Raw genomic sequence first — 25,223 nt, 5'->3', positions numbered from 1 at the left:
CCCGGAAGGGGGCGCTCGTTCTCGGGTAGTTCCATTACCCTCCTGGAGGAGAAAATACCGAAGAGATAGCCAGCCACGGGTGGACAAGCTGATTTATTAGAGCATTACAGTGGGGCTCCCACACAAGCGCCAGAGAGCCAGGTGCTCAGTTCCCCTCACCCCCCTGCGCCACCAAGCCTCCTGGCTCTCCTCCCGCTGGGTTGCTGCCCGGCAGACTCCTCGATGACTACGTCCTCAGAGCTTGCAGAAGCAGCAGCGGAGGATGCAGGGCCAGGAACCAGTTTCTGGGCATCCTCCACATCCCCCTCACCCCCCTTTTCCTGATCCCGGAGAAGTGATCCTTTCCCTGTCTCCCAGCGCAGATCCTCAGGCCCCTCTCGGTAGCTCCCCCAGGCATCCACCCATCGACCACATGCGATTGGTTCCCTTCACTCGCCTCCTCCCCAAGCTCCTAATACAAAAGTCCCTCCTGAGCACTGGAGGGGAAAGAAGAATAGAGGGAGGGAGAGAGGGAGGGAAGAATGAAAGATGGAATGAAAGGGCGAGAGGGAGGCAGGAAGGGGTGAGCTGAGCGGGGAGGAGGATTCCGGAGAGGAGCAAGGATGGGCAGCCTGGGATGCAGAAAGGTGTGGGGGGGGGGGGGCTGCAAAGCACTGAACGATGGCACGAAGCCAAAGCATAAGTTTTCACTACAAACGTATTGAAAGCAATGCTCCAGGGAGCTTTTTTACATTTCCACCGTCATAAAATGGAGGATGGCAGTGGGGAAAGGGGGGTGGGACTTCCCGGCCTCACATTTCCTTACCTAGCAGCCTCTGTCTCACGCAAGGAGCGGAAGGGAAAAACGAAGCTCGTCAGTTTCTGAAGAAAAGGCTTGTTACTCTTCCCCCTCCCTTACCACACACACACACACACACACACACACACGACTTCCTTAGACACCCAATCTGCCTATTGCTATTCAATTTTGACCCAAACTGCTAGTCCTCAGTCCATGAGAGCTACAAATTTCCTTCCAAACCCACTCCCTGAACCCCTCTCCCTCAGTTTCCCTATCCTGGGATGGGCTCAGGCTTCCTACCACTCTTTCGGTCTCCTTACCTTCTCATCCTCCCCTCTTGTCCCCTTCCCCCTCCACACAGTCTCTTACCTGGCTGTCAGGTCGCCTAGGATGCTGAGGATAGAATGACACTGTAAAATTAGCAGCCGGAAATGGCAAGTGGCCATGTAATCTTACTGGCGGATGAGGCCAAGTTAGCCCCAGAATGCGTTTCAGAAAGGGGCGACAGCTTGCTCACCAAGCTCACAGGGAACCCGACCTGGGAGAAGGATGGGGAACTGTTTGACTGCATCAGTCCAACTAGGAGGAAAACAGAAGGGAGACACCCTCACCCCCTCAGACAGACCCCAAACCCTCACTCACCCTCCACTGGACACCGTCAGATTGACTCTGACTTTGTAGGACACCAGGACCCCCAGCAGCTCCTTGTTCACTCCCGATCAAAGACTGGAGGTGGCAGTATTCGTTGCATGTTTGTGAGGGGGCCAAGGAGGGGCAGCAATTCATCAAATCCCCCAGCCCCTTCCTGTGCCCCTTTTGCCTCCCAGTAGGTTTCCCAGGCTCTACTCTCTCCTCCTCGTTGGGACCACATTTCTGTTCCTAAAATCCAGTTTCAGCATGTCACCTGCTGCTCAAGATCCTACCTCTCTGACCATAACTACTTTGCTTGGCTTTCACAACTGTTAACAATCTTGCCCCACCCAGCCTCTCAAACGTTTTCTGCCCTAACTCCCTAACACCTGGGATGCAACCTGCATGGACCCATCCTCTCTCTGTGCCCAAATGTGCCATGCAGATTCCCACATTCTTGCCTTTGCTCATACTATGCTCCCAATCTGGCTGCTCTTTTCTTCCAGGTTCTATGCATTCTTTATGATCTAGCTCATTCATTCTAACTCCTCCAGGAAGTGCTCTCCAGCAATGTTGGCTTCTTTTAACTTCCATTGGATTTATAATGTGAACCACATGAACCAACTTTTTAAAAAGATTTTATTTATTTATTTTCAGAGAGAGGGAAAGGGAGAGAGAAAGAGAAGGAGAGAAATCAATGTGTGGTTGCCTCTTGCATGTCCACAACTGCGAACCTGGCCCACAACCCAGGCACGTGCCCTGACTGGGAATCGAACCGGTGACCCTTTGGTTTGAAAGCCAACGTTCAATCCACTGAGCCACACCACCCAGGGCAGATGTACCAACATTTAACTGTTAGATTGCATTTGCATTCCTATTTGCTCCCCATCTAAGTCATAAATTGACTGAAAACAGAGACAGTCTTAAACTTCTTTGTATTCTCCCACATGTAATAGGTGCTCAATAAAAAACCTGCCAATTAAAAAAGAAGATACATAAAGCTGTCTATTCTTGAGAAAGTCTCTTCATTTCTCTGAGATGCTGATCCTCTATAAAATGATGCTGTTTGGATGATTCCTAAGGGTCTTTCTAGCAATATTAGCCTATAGCTATATAATTGATAAGGCATGGGGAGAGGCAGGGGGACTTAATGCTTGTGTGGCAGATGGCTTTTCGTGGGACACACATCTAACACTAAGACCTCTGAAGTCATAGGATCAAATGAATGACTTGATAGAATTCTATCAATTCCTATCATATCATTCTCCTCTTTTGTCCTCCTTTATCCTCCATTTCTCATGACCTAGTTTTTCATCCATTTATGTCTTCCCCAGAGCATAGGTACTGTAGAGATCACAGTGTTAGAGCCAGAAGGCATGTGCTAGAATCCCTTCCACCTCTGCCACTTATTAGCTACGGCAGCTTGGACAAATTCCTTCGTTTCTTTTAGCCTCAGGCTCCTTAAGTATAAAATGGAATAAGAACGCTCTGGTTGGTGTGGCTCAGTGGATTGAGTGCTGGTCTGTGAGCCAAGGGATCACCAGTTCGATTCCGAGTCAGGGCACATGCCTGGGTTGCAGCTGGGTCACCGGTTGGGGGCATGCGAGAGGCAACTGATCGATGTATCTCTCTCACATCAATGTTTTTCTCCCTCTCTTTCTCCTTCCTTTCCCCCTCTCTAAAAATAAATTTTAAAAATCTTTTAAAAAATGGAACAAGAACAGCTTTACAACCTACTTTAGTGGAATTCTTATAAAGAAAACATAGTACACACGTAAAACCTTTATGGTTTGTGACATATTATACAACATAGAAATTTTTTCTTTCCGCTTTTTCCTTTCTTGCTGCCTATGACCTAAGTGTGCCATTAGTCCCATGAGCATTAATTATTTGGCTTACTCTTGGCCCTCAGGCCTGGAGGGATCTCTGAATACTGGCCTGGGGACATTAAAAAAAATAGGTAGGCCTTGGCTGGTGTGGCTCAGTGGATTGAGTGCCGGCTTGCTAACCAGAGGGTCGCCGGTTCAATTCCCAGTAATGGCACATGCCTGGGTTGCTGGCCAGGTCTCCAGTTGGGGGTGCACAAGAGGCAACCACACACTCATGTTTCTCTCCCTCTCTCTCTTCTTCCTTTCCCCTCTCTCTAAAAATAAATAAATAAAATCTTTTAAAAAATAGGTAGCTTTTATTGAAGGTGAAACCTCACAACCGTATATATATAGCATGCAGAATGGGTTGGAGATAGAAAATGGAGGTTGGAGGCTAGAGGCCAGATTAATATCACCATGCTTGAGTGTTCCACCCAGATCCAAGCCCTGTTTCTTCCACTTGGCAGCCAGGGTTGGGGCTACTGCAAAGCTCTTGGAGAAGCTGGAGTTAGCAGCTGCAGTCTCCCTTTGAAAGGAGAAGAAAACTTAGACTAGGCTTGCCACCTAAGTGTACTTTCATTCCCAAGAGTGTCTCCCACAACTGCACGAACCTGCTGGAGCATCCAAGAGAGCTGGCATGTCTAACTGTGACGAGTGGGAACAATTTGCTCTGATGGGAAATCCTTATGCCCCACCCCCAGCATTTTGATGATCTTGTGGGTATCGTCTCTCTGGTTCTCCTGGGAATTCTTCCCTTTATTCATGTCAGCCTTCACTTTGACCTTTCTCAGTGCTGGGCTCTTCCTACTTTCCCCAACCCTCTCCTCTGTCTCTAGCACTCAGCCCTCTTCCCACCCCACCCCTAATCCCTTGGCTCCCTGACCCGAGCCCCAGCACCAGCTCACGTGCACTCCTGAATGAACACAGCCTTGGTGTACTTGTCTAGTGAACACAGGACAACATCTACGATCTGGTCAACTGAACAGGCAGGAAGAGCACATGACTATAATTAATCGGTCATCCTCAAGCCCCCAACTCACTGCCCTCGGATGGGACCTTATACAATATGCATGATGCACTGAGATGTGCTCATGAACAAACAAAGATCAGTACATTTTGAGACACCCGCCTTGGTGGGAAAGCCTAGCTGAATGCAGATTGGGATAAGTGGGGCAGAGTTTGGGGAAAAGCTGTCGATTCGGGACCAAGGTGCAGGAGGATCAGAAAAGCAGGTCACCTGAAATCTTGACCTTTTTGATGACCTTGCTGGTGCAGGTGTTGACAGAAACATTGACAGAGATGGCATTGCCATGGTAGTGAACCTGAAGCTGGAGGAGAGGGGCCCATCATAAGGCTGGAAGGAGAACACCAAGATCAAGACCTAGGATTCCTGTTGCCACCTGACTTCCATCCCTGTCTACCCAGGTAGGAAATCAGTGAAGAAAGGGTTTCAGAGGGGCTGTGGGGTAGGGGGCAGGAAGTCGGGGGGGGGGGGTGTCACAAACCTCTGTCTCCATCCAGGCCTGGAGTTGTAGGGGCTGAGCTGACAGAAGAAAGTGACGGATGGTCTGGGCCCAGGGGCCAGGGCCTGGTTCCAGGGCTGCAAACTGTACTTTCTGAATCACCAGCCGCACAGAGTCTCTGAGTAGAGGCTGAGGGTTTAGACAGAAACAATCCTTTGGGACCCACGGAGCTTTCCCATGTCAACCCCATAGCCCAGTCCTTGCTTGGGGTGAGGAGTGGAGGTGGATGAAGGCCTCCCTCAGAGAACTCCTTTAGGTCTTCGATGTAGGTATCTGGACCACAGGTCAGCAAACTATGGCTCACTGGCTAAATGTGGCCTGCTGTCTGGTTTTTACGGCCCATAAGCTATGACCGGTTATTATGCTTTTCAATGGTTGAAAAAAATCAAAGAACCATAATATTTCATGACATGTGGAAATTATATAAAATTCAGATTCTAGCGTCTATAAAGTTGCGTTGGAACACAGCTGTGCTCATTCATTTCTGTGCTATCTATGGCCGCTTTCGCACTACAATGGCAGAGTGGAGTAACTGCAACAGAAACTAAATGGCTCCCAAAGCCTAAATATTTATCCTTTGGCCTTTTACAGGAAAGTGTGCGACCCTTGCCCTAGAGCAAAGAGAAGCCAGAGGGGAATCACAACCAAGCATCTGAGTTGATGGTAATGATGCCGTCGGGAGTAGAAATAGGGCTGTTTCTGTCCTGAGAGCAAGATCTGTTTCCTGGCACAGTTTGGAGGCAGTGATTATGGAGAGGCCCAAAGAATACCTCTTGGGGATTTTGTCCTCCAGATTTTCAGCACAGAATCTTTTCACTTCAAAGTCAACCCCACAGACCTGCAAAGGGCAAAGGCTAAGAGAATTGATTTCCGACACTGCGCCTCCCTCCCCTATAGACTATATGGAATGCTTGACCCCATCTCTTGGCTGTTCATTTCTTCAGTCTTGTTCATTTGTCCCCGTGGCACTCCTCCCAGCACTGACCATCTATCTTTTTTCAGAACTCAGACCTCGCCCCGGCTAGTGTGGCTCAGTGGGTTGGGTGTTGCACCCAGTGAGGGCACATGCCTGGGTTGTGGGCCAGGTCCCCGGTTGCGGGCATGCAAGAGTCAGCCAATCGATGTTTCTCTGGCACATCGATGTTTCTCTCCCTCCCTTCCCTCCTATCTAACAGTAAATAAATAAAAATCTTACAACCCAGACCTTACCTTTCCTGTATCTTCAGGACCTGGTTGTAGTGTCACTGAACACGTTGACAGCCATCTAGTGGATTAGAAGGAGGTCAGCAAACAAAAGGCATAGGGACCCTTTTCCTCTGGGCCTTAACTTCCTTTTTTAATCTTCCCCGGAAACCTTGGGGTCAGTACATGCAGGGTAAAGGGGTAGGCGTTGTGTCCCAGCTTGCACAGCAGTTGCTCCTACAGGACTGTCAGGGGCCTCGGGGACTCAGTGGGGACGACTTGTTGGACCTGTACACAGAGGCCTTTGTGGAACATCAGACCACTGACATCTAAGACATCACAGCCATAGCAAAAGACACATGTCAATATGACAAACACTGCGCGCAAAGGAGAAAGAGAGTGATCTGTCAGGCCTGAGCGGGAAAGGAGGTGTGAAGTGAATCATGGGAAGACATGCGGTGACAATGGGATCTGACTGAAACAGTATAGCCATATAGAAAAGGACTAACACGTTTGACTACAGTAAAATTTAAAACTTCTTCACATTAAGAGTCTTTAGAAACAACGAAACAAGCAAAAGCCTGGAAGAAAAAAATATGCGAGACCTATAAAACGCAAAAGTTTAGCATGTGTACTATATAAAGAACTCCCATAAATTAATAATACAAATAAAATATCCCAATATAAAAGTGTGCAAAGAATATGAAAAGTCTCTCCACAAAAGTGCAAAATGAGAGGGCCAGTAAGATATGGAAACATGTCCAGTTCATTAGTAATCAGATAAATGGAAATTAAAACCATAATGAAATAACATCTCCAATTCATCAGATCATCAAACTATATATTAGAATAACCACTTGGAAAACTGTCTGGCACTATTTAGTAAGTTGAAACTGCTCAATATCTTATGACAGAAGAAGAATTTAGAGGAATTCTATCTCACAGTTACAAGGAGATACATAGGAGAATATCCATTGCATCAATGTTTGTCATAGCATAAAATTGGAAATAATTTAAATATCTGTCAATGGGAGAATGGATACTAGAGTTGTGATATATTTACATAATGAAATATTAAACTGAGGTTAAAATAAATGAACTAGAACTCCATGTGTTACCATGGTTAAATCTCAAAACCTACTGAGTAAAAAAAGCTAGCTACCAAATATGCTTATAAAAGTTTATATTTATAAAGTTTAAAGGCATGTAGAACAATACCAAAGTTTCTCACAGATATATAAATATGAAATAGGAATATAGAAACATCCTGGGAATAATAAACATCACATTTCGGATAGTAGGTAGAGGTGGGGAGAGGAGGAGGGAGGGAAGAAGGGGAATGGGATTGGGGACGGACAGATGGGAGACTTCAGTTTGTTTCTGTTATTGTTTTTAAAACTAGGTGGTGAGTACAAAATATTCATTACAGAATTACCTAGGGGAAGAATACCTGGACTAGAATATGGCTTATACACATCCCTCTAGTTCTCTGAGCCTCAGCCATTTCACCTGTCAATAACGGGAGTTCACTAAGAACTCTACATGTGTTATTTAGACCTCACAATATTCCTCTGAAGTATTATCTCCACTTTACAGGCAGAGAAAATGGCCTCAGAGTAGTTAAGTGATGGCTCAGGATTTCAACCCAGGCCTGTCTGACTCCAAAGCCCAGACTTGTGCATGTCCAGCCTCAACTTATAGGACAGTTATGAAGAGTTGATGTGTAAGAAATTCCTGTAGAATTTGTAAAGTAATTATAGATGTGGATGCTGCTGCTGCTAATGATGATGATGGGAATACTAGCAGAAATGGAACACATATAATTGAACCCACACTTAGCAGCTGGTACCTAAGATTAGGGGCAAATAGAAAGCTGTGTCACTGCACTAGTGGAGTGCGGGAGGAGGTACAGAGGGACACTTGTCCAATGACAGAGTGACACAGATTGAGCGAAGGAAGGTTGTAGAACAGAAGTAGGGAAACTTATGTCTATCAGGAGCCTTGACCCAAAGAAAACTATCAAACAGCCACATACTAGTAGAAAAGCAACTTATTTTAGTATTTGAAGAGATCGAAATATGGAACAACCAGATTATCTGTGTTTAAAATTAAGAACAAGGGAAATGAACCTACATTCCAAAGATACAACAAAGACAGAAAATAATGATAATGGTAGTGTTTACAAGAACCAGGGCAACGCCACAACCATTTCGGAAGGCAATTTGGCAACAGAAAGCTTAAACTATGTGTGAATGGCCTTTGGCCATTCATTCCTTTTCCGGGCATTTAATCTAAAGAAATAGCTGGGCAGGTATGAAAAGATATACAGTAGTCCCTCTCTATGTTGTGGTTCACTTATCATGGCCTCAGTGTATCGCGGGATTTTAAAAAATATTATATTTAATTATTTATCATGATTTTTCGCTGTATCACGGGATTCTGTGGTACTATATATGTATGTTGTTAAAGTGTCGTAGGTTTAAGAGTGTAGAATAAATGTAAGGTTCCTACTTCGCGGTGGGGTCTGAAACGTAACACCCGCGATAAGTGAGGGAATGCTGTATACAACTATGTACTTTACAGGGTTGTTTATAATAACAAAATATATCCAATAATTGAAGATTGGCTAAATGCATTATGGTGCATCTACACAATATAGAACTAGGCAACTTAAAAATTTATAGATTTTTATATACTGATAAAAGAGGACTAGAAGACATTATTTATAATGTAACATTTTAAGTAAAATATAGCTATTTTGCACAGGAGATATGAATAAAAGTGGATGAAAATAGTACTAGTGATTCTCTTACCTCTGGGTGTTAGGATTATAGTCTTGTCCTCCTTCATCTGTACTTTCCAATCTTTCTACAATTAAGACGAACAACAATTTTCAAAATTGACAGTGAATAAAGTCAGTTTGGTTCCCAATTACAGCCCATGAAAATGGGAGATGGGAGAGAGAAAGGAAGGGAAAGAAGGGATAGAGGAAAGGAAAAGGCAGAGAAGTTGAGAAGAGGAAAAGAGGTGGCTTGGAAGGAAGAAGGGAGGGAGGGAATGAAAGAGATGAGAAATAAGACAGAAAAAGATCAGGAGGGGTGACGCAGTGGGTGCCTAGAAGCCACTAAGGGGAGGGTATTAGACAATTGTTCTTAACACATCCCGCTGTTTCCATGTAGGGAGGGCGTAACTGTCCCTCAGGATCTTATTGGCTCTTAAGCAGTTTAGAGTCATCTTTCCTTTGTGCTAGGACATATTTTGCTTTAAAAAAAATTCAACATCCATTCTAAAGTTATTAATTTATGTTTCTGTTTATTGTACAAATAATACATATTAATTGTGTGAACATGAGAAAATGCAAACAGAAGATAAATCAACACTCTGCCATCATACATCACATTCCAGAGGTAACCTCTGTTTATAACTGTTGCATTTGCCTCTCAACTTTGTTTCTATAATTTAAGCATAAGGTCGCCTTAAGTATTTATGACTTCTCTCTCACAGCTTTTTAAAAAAAATTTCAAATACTTTATTCATTTATTTTAGAGAGAGGGGAAGGGACAGAGAAAGAGAGAAACATCATTGTGTGACAGATACAGCGATAGGTTGCCTCTTGCACACCCTCAACCAGGGGCCTGGCCCGCAACCCAGGCATGTGCCCTGACCGGGAATTGAACTGGCAGCCTTTGGTTCACAAGCCAGCACTCTATCCACTGAACCACACCAGCCAGGGCTCACTGCCTTTTTTAAAGTAAACTTCTTATTTTGAGATCATTGTATTTTCACATTCAGTTGTAAGAAATAATAGAGATTCCAGGTAGATTTTTATTTAACAACACGTCATTCACACAAGCACATATACTGCCCTACAACTGGCCTTTAATCACTCAATGCTATAAAGTAAGCATATTTTATACCAACAAATGCACCTTGATAAGAGGAAAAAACATTAGAAAATACGATGCAAGTAAAATTATCTTCCTAAAAGTAACAAAACATAAATTAGCTAAGGAATTCACTTAAGAAATACACAATGTAAGTGAATAATAACATCAAACTCTACTAAGGGACATACAGAAGATTAAAATAAAAGGAAAAAGTCTTCCTGGATCAACACGCATTTTTATTTATTTATTTATTTTTATTTTTAAAATTATTTATTTATTTTTAGAGAGAGGGGAAAGGAGAAAGAAAGGGAGAGAAACATCACTGTGTGGTTGCCTCTCACTCACGCCCCCAACTGGGGACCTGATGTGCAACCTAGACATGTGCCCTGACTGGGAATCGAACCAGTGACAATGGGCTCGCAGGCCGATGCTCAATTCACTGAGCCACAGCAGCCAGGGCTTTCAACATGCATTTTTAAAGTAAAGACTTCTTTCTGTAGGTGATTCTGAAGAATTTGCAAGAATGTGAAAAAATGATTTAGGCTATTAGAAATAAAGAGTAATTGAGAGTCTTAAATAAGTTGGTTAATTTACTGGCTATAGTCCAAAGCCTCTGATATTTAAAACTGGGGGACTGCTTATCCATAATGCTTAATCTGAGCGATTAGGGCTATTTTATCCCACAATATCTAAAGGTTACATCTGAAGTAGTAGTCATCAATTTGTTTCGAGCCTTTTCCAAATCAAACCCAAGTTTTAATCGAGTATGATCACAGGGTAAGAATTAAAAGGAAAAAAAGCAGTGAAAAACGATTTCAGTGTTATCTTGATCTTAGTTACTGTGGCCAGAGTACTGTCTCTCGCTGTTACTCGCTGTGGTTATTGTTTCTGTTTATTTTCTTGTTTAGAATTTTTTATAACTGAAGCCATAACCTACAGTACCTCAGAATGTGACTGTATTTGGAGATTGGGCCTTTATTTATTTTTAAAAAATATTTTTTTATTTATTTTTAGAGAGAGGGGAAAGGGAGGGAGAAAGAGAGGGAGAGACACGTCAATGTGTGGTTGTCTCTTATATGCCCCCAACTGGGGACCTGGCTCATAAGTCAGGCATGTGTCCTCACTGGGAATCGAACCAGCAACCCAGTGCTCAATCCACTGAGCCACACCAGCCCAGGGCAATGTTCTGCTATTCTAAGGCAGTCATGGTCATGTCATCCCCTTTTCCAGGGATTGGTTTAGTTACAGGCATGATGAAATTTAGGTCACTGAGATGTGAGGGAAGTATGCTAGGGAGATTCTGGGAAAGCTTTACTGAGTGATCAAAATAAGCATGCAGGATAGAGGCCTTGGTATCCTACCACTAAATATTGCTATGTTTGAATGCAATGCCTGAGCTGCAATAGTCACCTTGTGACTGTGGCAGTCACAAAACAACATGCGGAGGGTTGCAGATCAGAAAGGTGGAAATAAAAAAGATTTTTAAAAAATAACATTGTTGAACTGTGTAATTAGCCAACTCCAATGTCCTGGACTTTCATGTAAGATAATAAATTTCCTTCTTTTAAAGTCAGCTGAGTTGCAGTTTTCTGCTATTACAACTGACAGCATACCAGCAGACTTAAGTGGGTTCTAGACCAGGGCATTAGCTCGGTGGGGGAGGATGGAAAGGAGATGGATGAATCCAATGGTAAAAAAGAGAGATGTCCACTCTGGCTGGTGCGGCTCAGTGGATTGAGCACTGGCCTGCAGATTGAAAGGTTGCCAGTTTGATTCCTGGTCAGGGCACTTGCCTGGGTTGCAGGCCAGGTCCCCAGATGGGGACGTGCAAGAGGCAGCTGATCCATGTTTCTCTTGCACATTGATGTTTCTCTCCCTCTCTTTCTCCCTCTCCCCTCTCTCCAAAAGTAAATAAATAAAACGTGTTTGTTTCTTTTTTAAGAAAAAGAAACTTCCCATGCTATCTTAGGTGCTGGACTTGGCGGTACTTATTTCTACTCTAAAGCTGTTAACAGCCTTGCTGGAGAAAAAGAACAGACATTTAAAAGACTAATAGTGCACACTACAGAAAAGGCACCTAAACAAGACAAACATGGGTGCAATGATATGGAGCCAGTCACTTTCCCATGATTTTATTAGTAAATTGGTGGTGGTGGTGGGGAAATATCTGGAACATATGTTATAACTTTACTTGGAAGGCTGTGGGAAAGACAGAGGTAAAACCAGGTGTTTGTCCTTGAGGAGCTCTGGGTCCGGTGTGGAAAGAGATGAACAAAAACACAAGTGAGTATAATTCTGGGAAGTTTGTGGTATGTGCCATTACTTCAGCAGAAATCAAATGTGATAAGAATGTGAGAGATGCATTTTTATTAAAGAGAGATCTGTATGCTGGAGTCTTATTGGCCGTTATAATTATTGATAACTTATAAGTTAAATCGTGAGAGTGAATGTTGAGAGAGCGGGACAGAAACGTGGAGGGGGAGAAAGGGATGAGGGAGAAGGGGGAGGGAGAAGCAGGAGAAGAGAATGGGAGGGGAGAGACGTCTCAGAGTAAGCCTTGGGGAAGGGTCCCACTTGAGGGAAGGAGGAGAAAAAGGAACCAGAGAAGGAGTCTGAAGGAACATCCAGAGGGATGGGAGAACCAGAGTGATCCCCAAATCACGGGTACAAAAGTAAGGAAACGCTTCAAAGAAGAGACCAAGTTCCGACAGCAGCATTGCACAGGGCGCACATCTTTCCTTCTGGCCCCGATGACGGTGACCTTAGCAGAAGCCAGCTTCTGGTTGGGGAATGCTGGAAGAGTTCTTTTCCTGAAGTAGCCACTGGGTGGCAGCAGCGGCAGCTGTAGCTGTGTCCAGGGACTAGCAGAAATCTAGAAGAGCTAAGTAAGCCAGGTGAAACGTAGCAGAGCTAAGCCAGATTGAAGCAGTGGGAGCCAGAAGATGTCTTAAGTCCAGGGCTTCCCTAGTGTAGTGGACATTGGACTGTCCCCTTGGGTGTACACCAACCTTTAAATCACGCTTGTCCTCTGAAGAGGCCAGTTTCATCCTTGGAAGCAGAGCAATGTTCAAAATACTTTATGGGTTAGCAGCATTTCATGGTTTACAAAGTGCCTTCACACCTATTAACCAATTTGCAATGCAGGAAACCCTAAAAGGTTGGTATTAACTACAGTGGAACCTTGGTTCTCAAACTTAATTCGTTCCAGGAAACTGTTCAAGAAGCAATTTGTTCGAGAACGGAATCTCCTTTGTCTCCTGAGAGACACGTGACTGATCATACAGGGACCAGCATGAAAGGGTCATTGGGTAGAGAATTGAACCCCAAAGTTCCGCTAGACAACCAAGACATTTTTTTTTTTTTTCTGTGAACAACCCGGTCAAAGACCAAATTGTTTGAGAGCCAAGACATTCGAAAACCAAGGTTTGACTGGTGAGGACACTTGAGTTACAACATGATGTCCAGGGTCGCACAACTCATACGCGGAAGAACAAGAATTTGGATTCAACTGCCTCAGACTCCAAACACCTGTGCCTTTTCTGCAGTATCACAGCTGTCAGCTGCTTGGGACCCAGGCTGTGACTGTTTCCTGCAAGCCTATCTCTGATCTATCCCCCACCCTCCTACAGTGCAAGGATCTCCAGATTCCCCCATCCAGGTTTCTGGGCCTTCCAGGGACTCTGGATTCCGGAGTCTAGAGCCTCCCAGCAGGCCTGTCTCCTTCTCTCATCCCCAGCATCCAGCTGGGCAGCATTCTCGGGACCTGAAGATCAGGTTCTGAGTCCTCATTGTTCACCAGTTCCCTTCAGAGTGGATTCTGCTCCAGCCTGCTCCCTGTCCCCAAGCAGACCTCTATCATCAGGAACACTTAGCTAGCCCCAGGAGCCCCAGGCCCAGAACAGCTAACAACTGGGCATTCCTGGCCATTTGGTTTTCAAACACCTAGGTTCCCTCAGTCTCTCTGCTTTTTCTACTGTATTTAGACCAGGGCCACCTGTAGTGACGGAGAGACGGGGTGGTGCAGAGCAAAGGGTGGAGTCTGTCAGGGAAGCTTGTTGAACTGGTCCACCGCCCCCCCCCCCCGGGCACCATGCGCTGCAGCCCTGCAGTCTGTGCTCAACCTACACCTAGCCAGCGATCCTTCTGAAATGTACTTCGGCTCCCAACCCTTGCCTCTTCTGAAGCTTACATGGCTTCCCAGTGACTGGAAGCAAAAGCCAAGGAGTCCTCACAATGACTTTGCTTCCAAGGACCTTCTTGATCTGGCCCTGTCCAACCCTCTGACCTCATTTCTAGGTTGCCCCTTCCTCGCAGCCACCTGGTCTTTACTCATGCGTCACCCTAATATTTAAAACAGCGATCCTCTTTATTCCTGCTTGTTCTTCCTCCCAGATTCCCCTTTCCTCCTTTATTTTATCCCATAATAATGATCAAAATCTATTTTATTTGTTAATTTTATCTTTTCCCTCCCATTGCTATGTAAGCTCCATTAGAGTCGGAGTTTTTGTCTGTTTTGTTGGTTACTCGTGAATTCCCAGTGCCTAGAGCTGGACCAAGGACAGTTGTCTCTGAAGAAATATTTGTTTGTCCTTCCCTGCTTTATGGCCAGTGGCTTAGGGAGGTGACCAACCACAGTAATCACGTACATGGATACTAGAGGCTGCTTCAAAGGCAGGCCTGGTTGGGTTCGATTCTTGTCTCTACCACTAATCAGCAAAGTACTTAAACTCTGTGCCTTAGTTTTCTCAACCGTAAAGTAGGGACCCTGGGGGCTATTAATAAGTGCAAAGCACTTAGTCCCTTGTGCAGAGTAGGTGCGACATAAGCATTTGTTACAATCATAGGCACATGGAGTTAAGATTTATATGAACAGTTTACATTTTCCAAGATCTTTCAATCTGTTCCCTTGCACTTGCCCTCGTTAACATTTATTTCCCATGTTCCTGCTCACTTAGACAGATTATATAATCGTCCGGTAGTTCTATTTATCTCTAGTGGCCTGGCCCTTTATCTGTGTAAACTTTGATGTTTCTTGTGTACTCTCTCCTACAGTCATTTAGAAGCTGTTAAATAGTAATCGCGCTGGGCTCCTTTTGCAATCTGTACAGTGAGTGGGTTGGACTAGGTAATCTTCCTGGGCCTTGCTTACCTGACAGTCTCCCAGGACAGGGAGGAGGGACAGGCTCCGCCCTGGCCCCGCCCCTGTGGATATGCCCGCTGGCTGCCAAGGGGAAGGGCGACAGAGTCAGCTGGGCTCAGCATCAAGGGGACCAGGTAGGAGATCTGCCAAGTTCCTTGGGTAAGAGCGGTGATGGGGTTCCTGGGCTGGACCAGCAGTCCGAAGTCACTGTAGCAGGAAGTCTCGGGGAGCAGGGTGAGAGGAGAGGTGAGATCGCCTAAGGGAGAGATGCTCTCTTCACAGGGACACGGGTGCCGTGATGAGCTAGGAGACAACTAGGGCCTGGGCATCTTCCCACATCAGAGAGTTCTGGCAGGCCTCTGCCTGCCTCAGCTAGCCAGGCTCTGAAAGACAGAGTCAGCTGCAGAATGAGAACGGCCCAAAGCACTGTCTGCTGCTCACTGCTCCCCTGGCTGGCCCCGGCTGGCCCAGGTTGCACCCAGATTTACTCCTCCCAGCTCAGCTCCCACTAATGCTTCAAGCATTGCCCTCCCTCATCTCTGTTTTTTGTCTCTGTTTTTTATTTTTCTTTTGTTTTGTTTTGTTTTGCTTCAGGTCAGGGCTGGAGGGTGGGGTGGGGGCAGGGAAATCCAGTACCCTCACTTTTGCCTTTTGCACGTCTAGGGAGACCATGGCCAGTGCGGAGTCCTCACTGCTCACAATGCAAGGCCCCAGCCCAGATCCTGGCAACAGCTGCTGGTTTGATGAGCAGTTCAAGTTCATCCTGCTGCCTGTGAGCTACGCGGTTGTCTTCGTGCTGGGTCTGGGTCTCAATGCCCCGACCCTCTGGCTCTTCGTCTTTCACCTCCGACCCTGGGATGCAACAGCCACGTACATGTTCCACTTGGCCCTGTCGGACACTTTGTACGTGCTGTCGCTGCCCACGCTCATCTACTACTACGCGGCCCGCAACCACTGGCCCTTTGGCACCGAGCTCTGCAAGTTCATCCGCTTCCTCTTCTACTGGAACCTCTACTGCAGTGTCCTTTTCCTTACCTGCATCAGTGTGCACCGCTACCTGGGCATCTGCCACCCGCTGCGGGCACTGCGCTGGGGCCGCCCGCGCCTTGCCAGCCTTCTCTGCCTGGCAGTTTGGTTGGTTGTAGCCGGCTGCCTTGTGCCCAACCTGTTCTTCGTCACGACCAGCTCCAGGGGAGATACCATCCTGTGCCATGACACCACTCGGCCTGAGCATTTTCACCACTACGTCCACTTCAGCTCGGCCATCATGGGGCTGCTCTTTGGTGTGCCCTGCCTGGTCACTCTGGTCTGCTATGGGCTCATGGCCCGGCGCCTGTATCGGCCTTTGCCGGGGGCTGCCCAGTCGTCTTCTCGCCTGCGTACGCTGCGCACCATTGCAGTGGTGCTGACTGTTTTCGCTGTTTGCTTTGTGCCTTTCCACATCACGCGCACCATTTATTACATGGCGAGGCTGTTGAAAGCTGATTGCCGGGTGCTGAACATCGTCAACGTGACCTACAAAGTGACGCGGCCTCTGGCCAGTGCCAACAGCTGCCTGGATCCTGTGCTCTACCTGCTCACTGGGGACAAGTATCGGCAGAAGTTCTGGAAGCTCTGCAGTAATGGCGCCCCCCAGCCCCCCAAGGCCGCCTCCTCCCTGGCGCTGGTGTGTCTGCATGAGGATAGCAGCTGCAGGTGGCCATCCACCCTGCAAGACAGTGGCTGCCCTACCCCTAGGGGAGATAGGTTGTAGCACTGGAAGCCTGGAAGGGAGAGAAAAGGGGCTGAGTGCAGGGCGGAGGTGAGGGATACTAATGGTCACACCTGATATGGCTGCTTTCTCCTCTTTCCAGGCTCTGGTGAGAGATGCTCTCCCTGAGGGTTAGCAGGGGCCCAGAAAATCATGTGTAACCCGTCTCTCATAAATCCTTCACATGCCTCTGCTTTTCAGGCCAAGGCAGTAAGTAGCAGCCACTCTTCCTCCTCTACTTCTTTCTCTTTGTTTCTGCCCTATTCCTGGGGCCATTGGTCTTATTTCTCGATCGTACGAGGCTTCTGGAAAGCTTCCCCTGTCCTCCTTCCCTCTCCTTTCCCCCCACATCCTTGGAGAGCAGGTGTTCTCAGCCAGACCAGAGCATTCAACTGGAGGAGTGGAGAAGCTGGAGTAATCTCAGGGCTGGCCTGACTCATCTGATGGAGGCAGGGGCGCCGGTCTATCACAGACGCCAAGGATAGGACATGGGTAGCACCCATATCCACTTCCTGGTTTCCTCTTGAAGACAGGATAGCCTAGCCTATGGAGGTGCTGAAATAGGGCACAATCCCAGAAAGCCCACATGCCAGGGTCCCCATGTGCAGCTGGAGGCATGGCACCATTGAACTGGTGTGTAGCCACTATGTAGGGAGGGAGCCCTGAGTCTCGCCATGGGCTTGGGGCTCTGAAGAGCCTCGGGAATGGGCCATAGGCTGATAAGGGCCTTTGGAACAGGAATGGGACTGCACCTCCTTTATGATGTTTGCTCGGAGCGTATTTGACAGTTCTCCTGTATGTAATGAAAGGAACAGGGGATGATGGTTCAGCAGGGGAGGGAGGAGCTCTCATGGCTGTGAGTTCCAGCATAAAGGGGTAGAGCAGGTTTGTGCAGAGCTTGGGGGTGGTGACGGGGATCAGTGCCAGAGCTGGCGCTTCACTGGTCTCTCCCCTTTCTCTAGCTCCTGCCCTAGATAAAGAATCAATCAGTCACTGGCTCTTTCAGATCAGGCTTTAGGGTTTTGAGGCCAGAGCAGGGCCCTGGGACCAGAATAGGTCCCCTCAGAGTGTCGCATCCAGTCACCCACTCCCTTCCAACTCCATCTTAGTTCTTATGGGCTTATGGATATGGGGAGTGGGTCAGTATGGAACTTGGGGAAGTAACTCCCAAATCTTGGGAACTAAGAGTTTCTGGGCAGGACTTTGCGAGAAGGGTGGGCTCACACTTCTAGGCATCCTCTTCTGAAATCACCTTCCAGCCCGCTGGCCTCCGGAGCCTTCAGCCTTCCTTAGGTTTGCCCCCCACCCCTTGCTGACCTGTCTCTGGTCTCTTACTTGTCTATTAGCTTACTAGGTCTTACTAAGTCCCTCTGGAGCTGGTGGAAGGGGGAGAGGGATGACTTCAACACCACTTTACATTCTTCTAGTGCACCCTCTTCCTCCTGAGATATCCAGGACCGGCCTGCTCCCTGGAACCCCTTCCTTTCGGAGTAAATGAACTGGCCTTCTTACTAGTCTCCCAGCCTCATGGCCACTGCCTAAACTGTGACACACCCTGTTCTTCATCTGCAACTCACTCCCTTTCATTCCTATGACCACAGCCTCCTTGCCCACCACCTCTCCTACCCATAAGCCATACCTCGGAAAGCTGCCCTCTCCATCACAGCTGACCCAGCCTTCCAGATGCTTAACTGAGACTCACTGCCCAGACTTCGTGGTCTGCTACTTTAGGGCTGCCTTCCCTCTTACTCTAGCTTTAGTTAAACACCTTGATTTTCACCTTGGGCCAATCTCCTCTTAGACTGGAGGGGACTGCAGATGAAGCCAGGATACAAGGATGGTTTGACCCACTGAAATGTCTTGTCTTGGGACTTCATCTAAGCCCCCATCCTTCTTAGCCTGCTGAGCTCCTAGTGAACATCCCAGGGTGACTTGTTTGCCGTCTTGTCCACTTTCTCAAGACGCCAATTTCATCCTACCTCACGACCTCTTAAGATTTACCTCGCCTCCTATAGAACTGAGAAGATCAAATACCTCAGCTTCCTTCAGCTACTCTCATGATAACTCTACTTCTATATCCATCTTGTCTTTCTCCCTTTCTTCCCTGCACCCCAGAAGAGGGGGCCCTCTTGTCTGTTCTTTTCTTTATCTTTCTTCACCATTGTCAGTCTCTTCCATAACTGACTTCATCCTGTCTACACACACACACACACACAACCAAGCAAAAATAAAGCATTACCACTGATACCTTAACCCTGCTGACTCCCCTAGCTACAATTCTATTCATCTTACTCATTTCACTGTCACTTCTAGAAATAGCACCATAACTCTTGTTTCCTATCCACAAAGTCACCCCATAACTCTCCTAATATGGTTTCCTTCCTATACTTTTTTTGTACCTAGAAGAACACGAATTACCTCAGAAGCAAGACCTTCAGTGATCTTTTCTCTACCTTTGTTGCCTTTGACTTCTCTAGGATGTCCCTGTTGCATATCCTCTTTAAAAAGTTCTTATGAAAGCAACACTAAAAATGTCCCACTATGACAAATTAAAGGCAATTTTGAAAGAAAATAACCATCTATACTTTCAAACCCTAGACAATTGTTTTTATTTTTTTCACATTCCATGCTTTTTCCATTTGTATAATACATACATGTGTATTTTATATAAGTGTAGACAATGTGTACATATATTTTTTAAATTCTGCAAAAACATTTTATCATAAATACTCTTTTTGCTAGTCTTTCATGTTTGTCATTTCAATGGCTGCATAAAATTACATCCATCAGCAGATTATGTTATTCGACTATTCCCTTGTCATTGGATATTTAGGCGACTCCCAATTTTTCTATGCTTTGAATATCTTAATGCATATGGCTTTTTTCTTATTTGTAATTCTGTTCCTAGGACAAGTTCCCAGGAGAGAAATTACAAGATCAAAGAGCATGAACGTTTTTATGGATCTTGATATTCAAGCAGACTGCACAAACTTGCAATGCCACAATGACACATGAGTGTTCTGGTTCCCTTGCCACTCTAGCATTGAACTTGATCAGAAATCTTTTTGGATGGTTTAAACATTAATTTGTTAATTTCATGTCTCTGGCTGATCATGGGATTGAACACTTTCCCATATGTTTACCATCTGCATTTCCTCTTGTGTTCACTGTCTGTTTTATCCTTCTTCAACTGCCATCTTCGTGGTATTCTTATATATGTAAATATGTTGTTTACCATACATATTAACCTGATATAAATATTTCTTCCATTTATTGTAGTACTTTTTATTTTTGTTTCTTATTTAAATCCCCCTGATTTAAAATTTCTCTCCCCTGACTTTTATCTCTCTTATTACCTCCTCTCTCTTTTCTGGCATCTATTTATCTTTTACTCCCTAAAATGAACAGAATTCCAAATTCTGTCATAGTTAGAGCATTTGAGAGTTATTTAATCCCCTGCCTCATCTCGCCCTTCATTTTCTCTTGAAGAGAACATATATACATGTGAGTACAATTCAGTTGACTCATAGTCCTTGAGAGTGCTTCAGAAATCTTCTAGGACCTAGACACCCCCCCCACTTTACAGAGGACAGAACAAGCCCAGAGATTTGACTTGCCCATGACTTAGCAAATTAATTAATGGCAGAGCAGGGACTAAGCCTCAGGTCCCCTGAATCCCAGAGATCCTTCCATTACATCATGTTCTAGGCTGAACTTCCTCTCATACTCCACTTCTATATCATCAATCACCCCCTGGACAGTTTCACTTGGATCTTTCATTGCTATTTCCAACCCGAGGTGTGAAAAACTAAACTCCCTGAACCAGTTTCCCTACCTGTCTTGCTTATTTATGTTCACGGCATCCTCTTTCCTCAAGTCACCTGAGCTTGCAAACTCTCAGGCAACTTGAACTCTTCTCCCTCCCTTTTCCATGAGATTCTGACATCTCTTTCTTCATCATGTCAATTACAATCGGCCTTCCTTTACGATCCCACTGCTGCCATTCTAATACTGGCTCTTGTCACTTTATGCTTGACTGCTTGTCCCAGCCTCCTAACTGGTCTTCCTGACCTCCAGTCTCTCCTCACAGGAACGCATTCGATACGATGCACATTGCCAAATTCATTGGCCCGAACACTGCTTTTACAGTTTCGCTCTATTACTCTACAAGACAAATGAAAATTCTTCGGTTAGATATTCAAGAGGGCCTCTTCAGTCTTATCTTCCATCCCTCCCTAATACAAATCTCTCTTCTTCAGCTCATTTGATCTCCTCATTCCTTCTCCAAAGAGGACTTGCGCTTGCTCACCTCTGTACCTTTATTCTTCCCCCGTCCCAGTAGAATGCCTTTCCTTTCTTCTCCCACTTTCTTCTTCCTACCTCATTCCCAAGCCTACGCTTAAATCCTGCTTCCTCTTTGGGTCTTCCTCAGTAGACTCTCACCCAGTGAACTTTCTGGTTACTCCTATGGTTATTCTTATCTACATCAGTCATTTGGCACCTTTATTATACTATGATTTTGAATTGCTATTTAACTTTGTGTATGTTTGTTTGAGTTCCCACCTGTAAACCCCTTGAGTTACTATGGTAGAAAGGAAAGAGCACAGGACTTAAAGTCAGAAGAGCACAGTTTGAGCCCTGGTTATAAAGTGGGACTCAGGTGTATAACTTGGGCAAGTCACTAGGACTTTCTGAGACATCAGTAAAGAGAGGATCATAATTTCAGCTTTAAGTACTTCAGATTGTGGTGAGGCTTTGCAAATCTAGAGGCCTAAGCAAATAGAAATAGTTGTTATTCTGTCACCTCATTTGCTTAGTAAATGGTGCTTAATAAATATTTGCTGAATGATTGATTACATGTCAGTGATTCAGTTTAATGTTTCTTCTCCTGGGTAGATTCCCACGTTAAGGGGCCACAGGAACTGCAAGATCTAGGGGCACTTTAGGAACAGTGGAGGTAGGGAAGGCATTGGAGAGATATTTTGAAGGAAAATAGGCCTGCTCAGGAGCTCTCATATCCCACTACACTGGCTGCTCGCTACTTGACTCTCCTGTAAGGCTAACCTGGAAGCGATGACGAGGAGAAGCTGGTACATCTTAGTTTTCATTTTCCTCACATTTTCTACTTCTTCACCCCACAAGCCCCAACTGGTTAGGCTAAAGGCTTCGCCTGGGACTCTGTTCTCCTCCATTGATGAGATGAAAGCCAGTGTTCTGGTGAAGGAAGTGATGAAGACTAGTAGAGGGAACAAGCAATTGTAGTCAGATGACCAGACTCGGCTTTGAATCCTTGATCTGCTTCTGACTAGCTCTGTGATCTCAGGCAACTTTCTTAATCTCCCTGGGATTCAGTTTCCTCATTGCTAAATTGGGGATAGTAATAATTTTTTGTCAGGGCTTCTGCAAAGTGTCAATAGAGCAATAAATGAAGAAACATCATTTACAGTCCCTGTGCGTGAGAAACCCTTTTCCACAGCTCTCAGCCTTAGTGTAGCTGGACAAGGAACTAGGATTCTAGATTTGAATTTGGTGCTGCTTAGAAGTGATACTTAAGATCATGACAAAGAGTGGACCTTGAGCATAAGAAGCAGAAGTCTAAGAACAGTTCACTGCGAGACAACTGTAGTGATAGATAGGGAGGAAACAGATTGGGACTCTAGCATTGTATCAAGGGAGAAGAGTTTCAAAAAGAGACTTACACAAGTTATTTTTAAAATCCCTTTGGACAAGAGAAAAAAGAAATTAAGAAAGCAAGCAATAGCATCAAATCCATAAGAGAATTCAGGGAGGATGAGACACTCAGAAAGATAACGAAAAATACTTGATTTCCTGCCAACCTGGATCTATGGATGCAAAAGATATTAGCCAATGACATAATTAAGGAGGCCAATCGCACATAGCTTTTGAAATCAAGATCTGTTCACTTGTGTTTATATTCCTCTTTCCCTTTGACTTCCTGGTGCCTCTACCTCTTTCCATAGGTTTAAGAATAACCCACTGAATGGTTTACTTGCTGAAACCTACAGAGCTGACACTCCCAGTATGAACTGAGATGTGGTTCGTCACCAAAAGGAAGTGCAAAAGTACTTGAGTGCAACCAAAAAGCGAGTCTGTCTATGAGAGCACCTTGGTGTATGTTTGATGACCAGTGTTTCTGTATTTCGGTCACAAAGTGGGAAGAAGGCAAATTATCCAACCTTGAGTCAAACTAAATAATTAAAACATGGGAGCTCTTCAAGAGAAGGAGAGAGATGAAATCTTTCTTGGGGCTGGCTGTGCCACAGCTTGAGGCTCTAGTCAGTTATGCTCTTAGATCTACTGTTGGAAAGAAGAAACCTACAGATGTACTTAGAAAACTCAAGAGCAAACAAAATCAACTCATGTCCTCTCAGAGGACATGCTGCTGGCACATGTTCACTTTGTGTATTTCTTATTGATATTAATTTACTGCTTGTTGTAAGCCTCATTCTCTTCATTACCAACAATCCTTTATGTTCAATGTGAATAAAACATTTCTTTTTACCCACTCAGACTTGCTGGATTCTTTTCTGGAGGGTAGCCATTGCTCTGCTTCTTTAAGGATTTTAGCCAGTTTGTAATTTTACAAGTTTTTGTCTTTATTCATTTCCCTATTAGTTTCCCAAAGCACAGCCTTCTAGGATAGTAATAGGTGTTACTAAGTTTTTAAAGGATTGGGTTAAACAATGTTAAGAAGATTTCTTTTTTTTTTTTTAAAGATTTTATTTATTTATTTTGAGAGAGAGGGGAAGGAAGGGAGAAAGAGAAGGAGAGAAACATCAATGTGTGGTTGCCTCTCACATGCCCCCAGCTGGGGACCTGGCGTACAACCCAGGCAAGTGCCGTGACTGGGAATTGAACCAGCAACACTTGGTCCATAGGCTGGCGCTCAATCCACTGAGTCACACCAGCCAGGGCAAGAAGATTTCTTTACTACCAGATTTATGCAGAGCCTTTAACATCATAATGTCCATGGTGAATTTCTAAGCAGAAAGAGTTCTATATGTGATATCCGCCAAACTTACTGACCAAGGGAACTTTTCTTTCTTTCTTTTTCCTCTCCTGAGATGCATCTCAAGAACTTACTATGCCAAGACACACTTTAGGAGACACTGCTCTAGAAAGGGAAATCTAATGTTTTGATCCCACTTGATCAGAGAGCAGGAGTTATGTTTCCTGCTCTCATGGGTTTATGTTCTCCATCATGGGCAGATACAGAACAAGAAAATAAAGGTACTTTTTGTTTTGCAGGAAAGCTCCTTATTTTTCACATCCAAAGAAAGACTCCTTCTCCTAATAAAAAGTAAAATGTTTTTTCCTGCAAATATTTCTCTTTTAAGAGAGAGTATATCAGTTTAGGACTACATGCGATTGCATGTAACAGAAACTCTTGTGGTAGCTCAATAAAATAGGTGTTTGGGGTTTTCTTTCACCAAACAATTCTGAGGTAGGCAGTCCAAGAGTGGGTGCAGCTGCTCAAGATAATTGTTACAGCTTCCTGCTTCACTTTCTAGTGTGTGTTTTTTATCCTTGTGGTTGTAAAGCAGCTGCTCAATTTCTAAGCACCTTGTCCATGTTCCATGCAGGGGGAAAAGGTTGTAAGAGCATTAGGCAAAGGGCTAAAGGATTGGATCTGGTAAACTGAATTGTTTATCTTTATTAGAAAAACAATAGCCTTTCTACAACCTCCATCCAGTAGACTTCTGTTTAAATCTCATTGGCCAGACTGAGATCATGTGGCCAACCTGAGCTATGTGTATGAGAAGTTGGGTTTATTGCTGCCCCAAACAAAGCTGGGGTTCTCTGAGTAAGGAAGACTGGGATAATGGGTAACCATAACAGAAAGACTACCATAAAGAAAATTAGAGAGTCACTATTTGTACGTTGGTGTATATATTTCTGAATCCTTTCTTGGGTACAGACACAAAGGACATGGTAAACCCATTTTGGCCAAATGTTGAATGGCCAAGAGTTGAAGTCAATATGCAACTGAAACTCAGGACAAAGTTGAATGTTATAATCCATTTTAGCATGAGTCCCTGGGATATAAAAATAAATCTAAAGTTTTATATAAAAAATAATTATTATTGCAACTTAAAATCTTCGGTCATCATTTTTAAGAAATTTGACCTAACAGTGCAGCAACTATAATATCTCCACATTGTGAGTTGCTTGATTGGCTCTGTGCTCACTAGTTTTCACATTTGACATATTAAAAAATGTTCACTTTCAGCTGGGGTCACTGGAAGAGCATGAGTCATGGTCTAAATGAAATTAGTTACCTAAAATTTAAATATAGTTCTGAGAGACTTCCGGTCAAGATGGCGGTGTAGGCAGACATGGCTCACCTCTTTGCACAACCACATCAAAATTACAACTAAAATACAGAACAACCATCACTCAGAACCAGCAGAAGTCAAATTGAATGGAAGTCTGACAACTAT

The 25,223-nt window shown here is 44.9% G+C and overlaps 2 protein-coding genes across 2 annotated transcripts; one reads left to right on the top strand and one right to left on the bottom strand.

The window, feature by feature from the left end:
* Positions 1-1,146: 1,146 nt before the first annotated feature.
* ARR3 (arrestin 3) lies at positions 1,147-8,834 on the bottom strand. Its single transcript, XM_090265225.1, is given in 10 exon segments — positions 1,147-1,174; positions 1,424-1,499; positions 3,666-3,805; positions 4,185-4,257; positions 4,517-4,601; positions 4,785-4,920; positions 5,573-5,640; positions 6,012-6,066; positions 6,157-6,361; positions 8,798-8,834. Coding segments are annotated over 10 exon segments (903 nt in total).
* A 6,847-nt stretch (positions 8,835-15,681) lies between these two features.
* P2RY4 (pyrimidinergic receptor P2Y4) lies at positions 15,682-17,567 on the top strand. The gene has a single exon (XM_090264703.1). The coding sequence runs from the start codon at positions 15,682-15,684 to the stop codon at positions 16,762-16,764; it is 1,083 nt and encodes a 360-aa protein (XP_090120829.1). The 3' UTR covers positions 16,765-17,567.
* The last annotated feature ends 7,656 nt before the right edge of the window (positions 17,568-25,223 follow it).

The sequence above is a fragment of the Furipterus horrens genome, unplaced genomic scaffold, assembly GCF_987537825.1.
Source record: "Furipterus horrens unplaced genomic scaffold, mFurHor1.1.pri manual_scaffold_17, whole genome shotgun sequence".
Taxonomy (NCBI): Eukaryota; Metazoa; Chordata; class Mammalia; order Chiroptera; family Furipteridae; genus Furipterus; species Furipterus horrens.
This window is presented reverse-complemented; position numbering and strand designations above follow the sequence as displayed.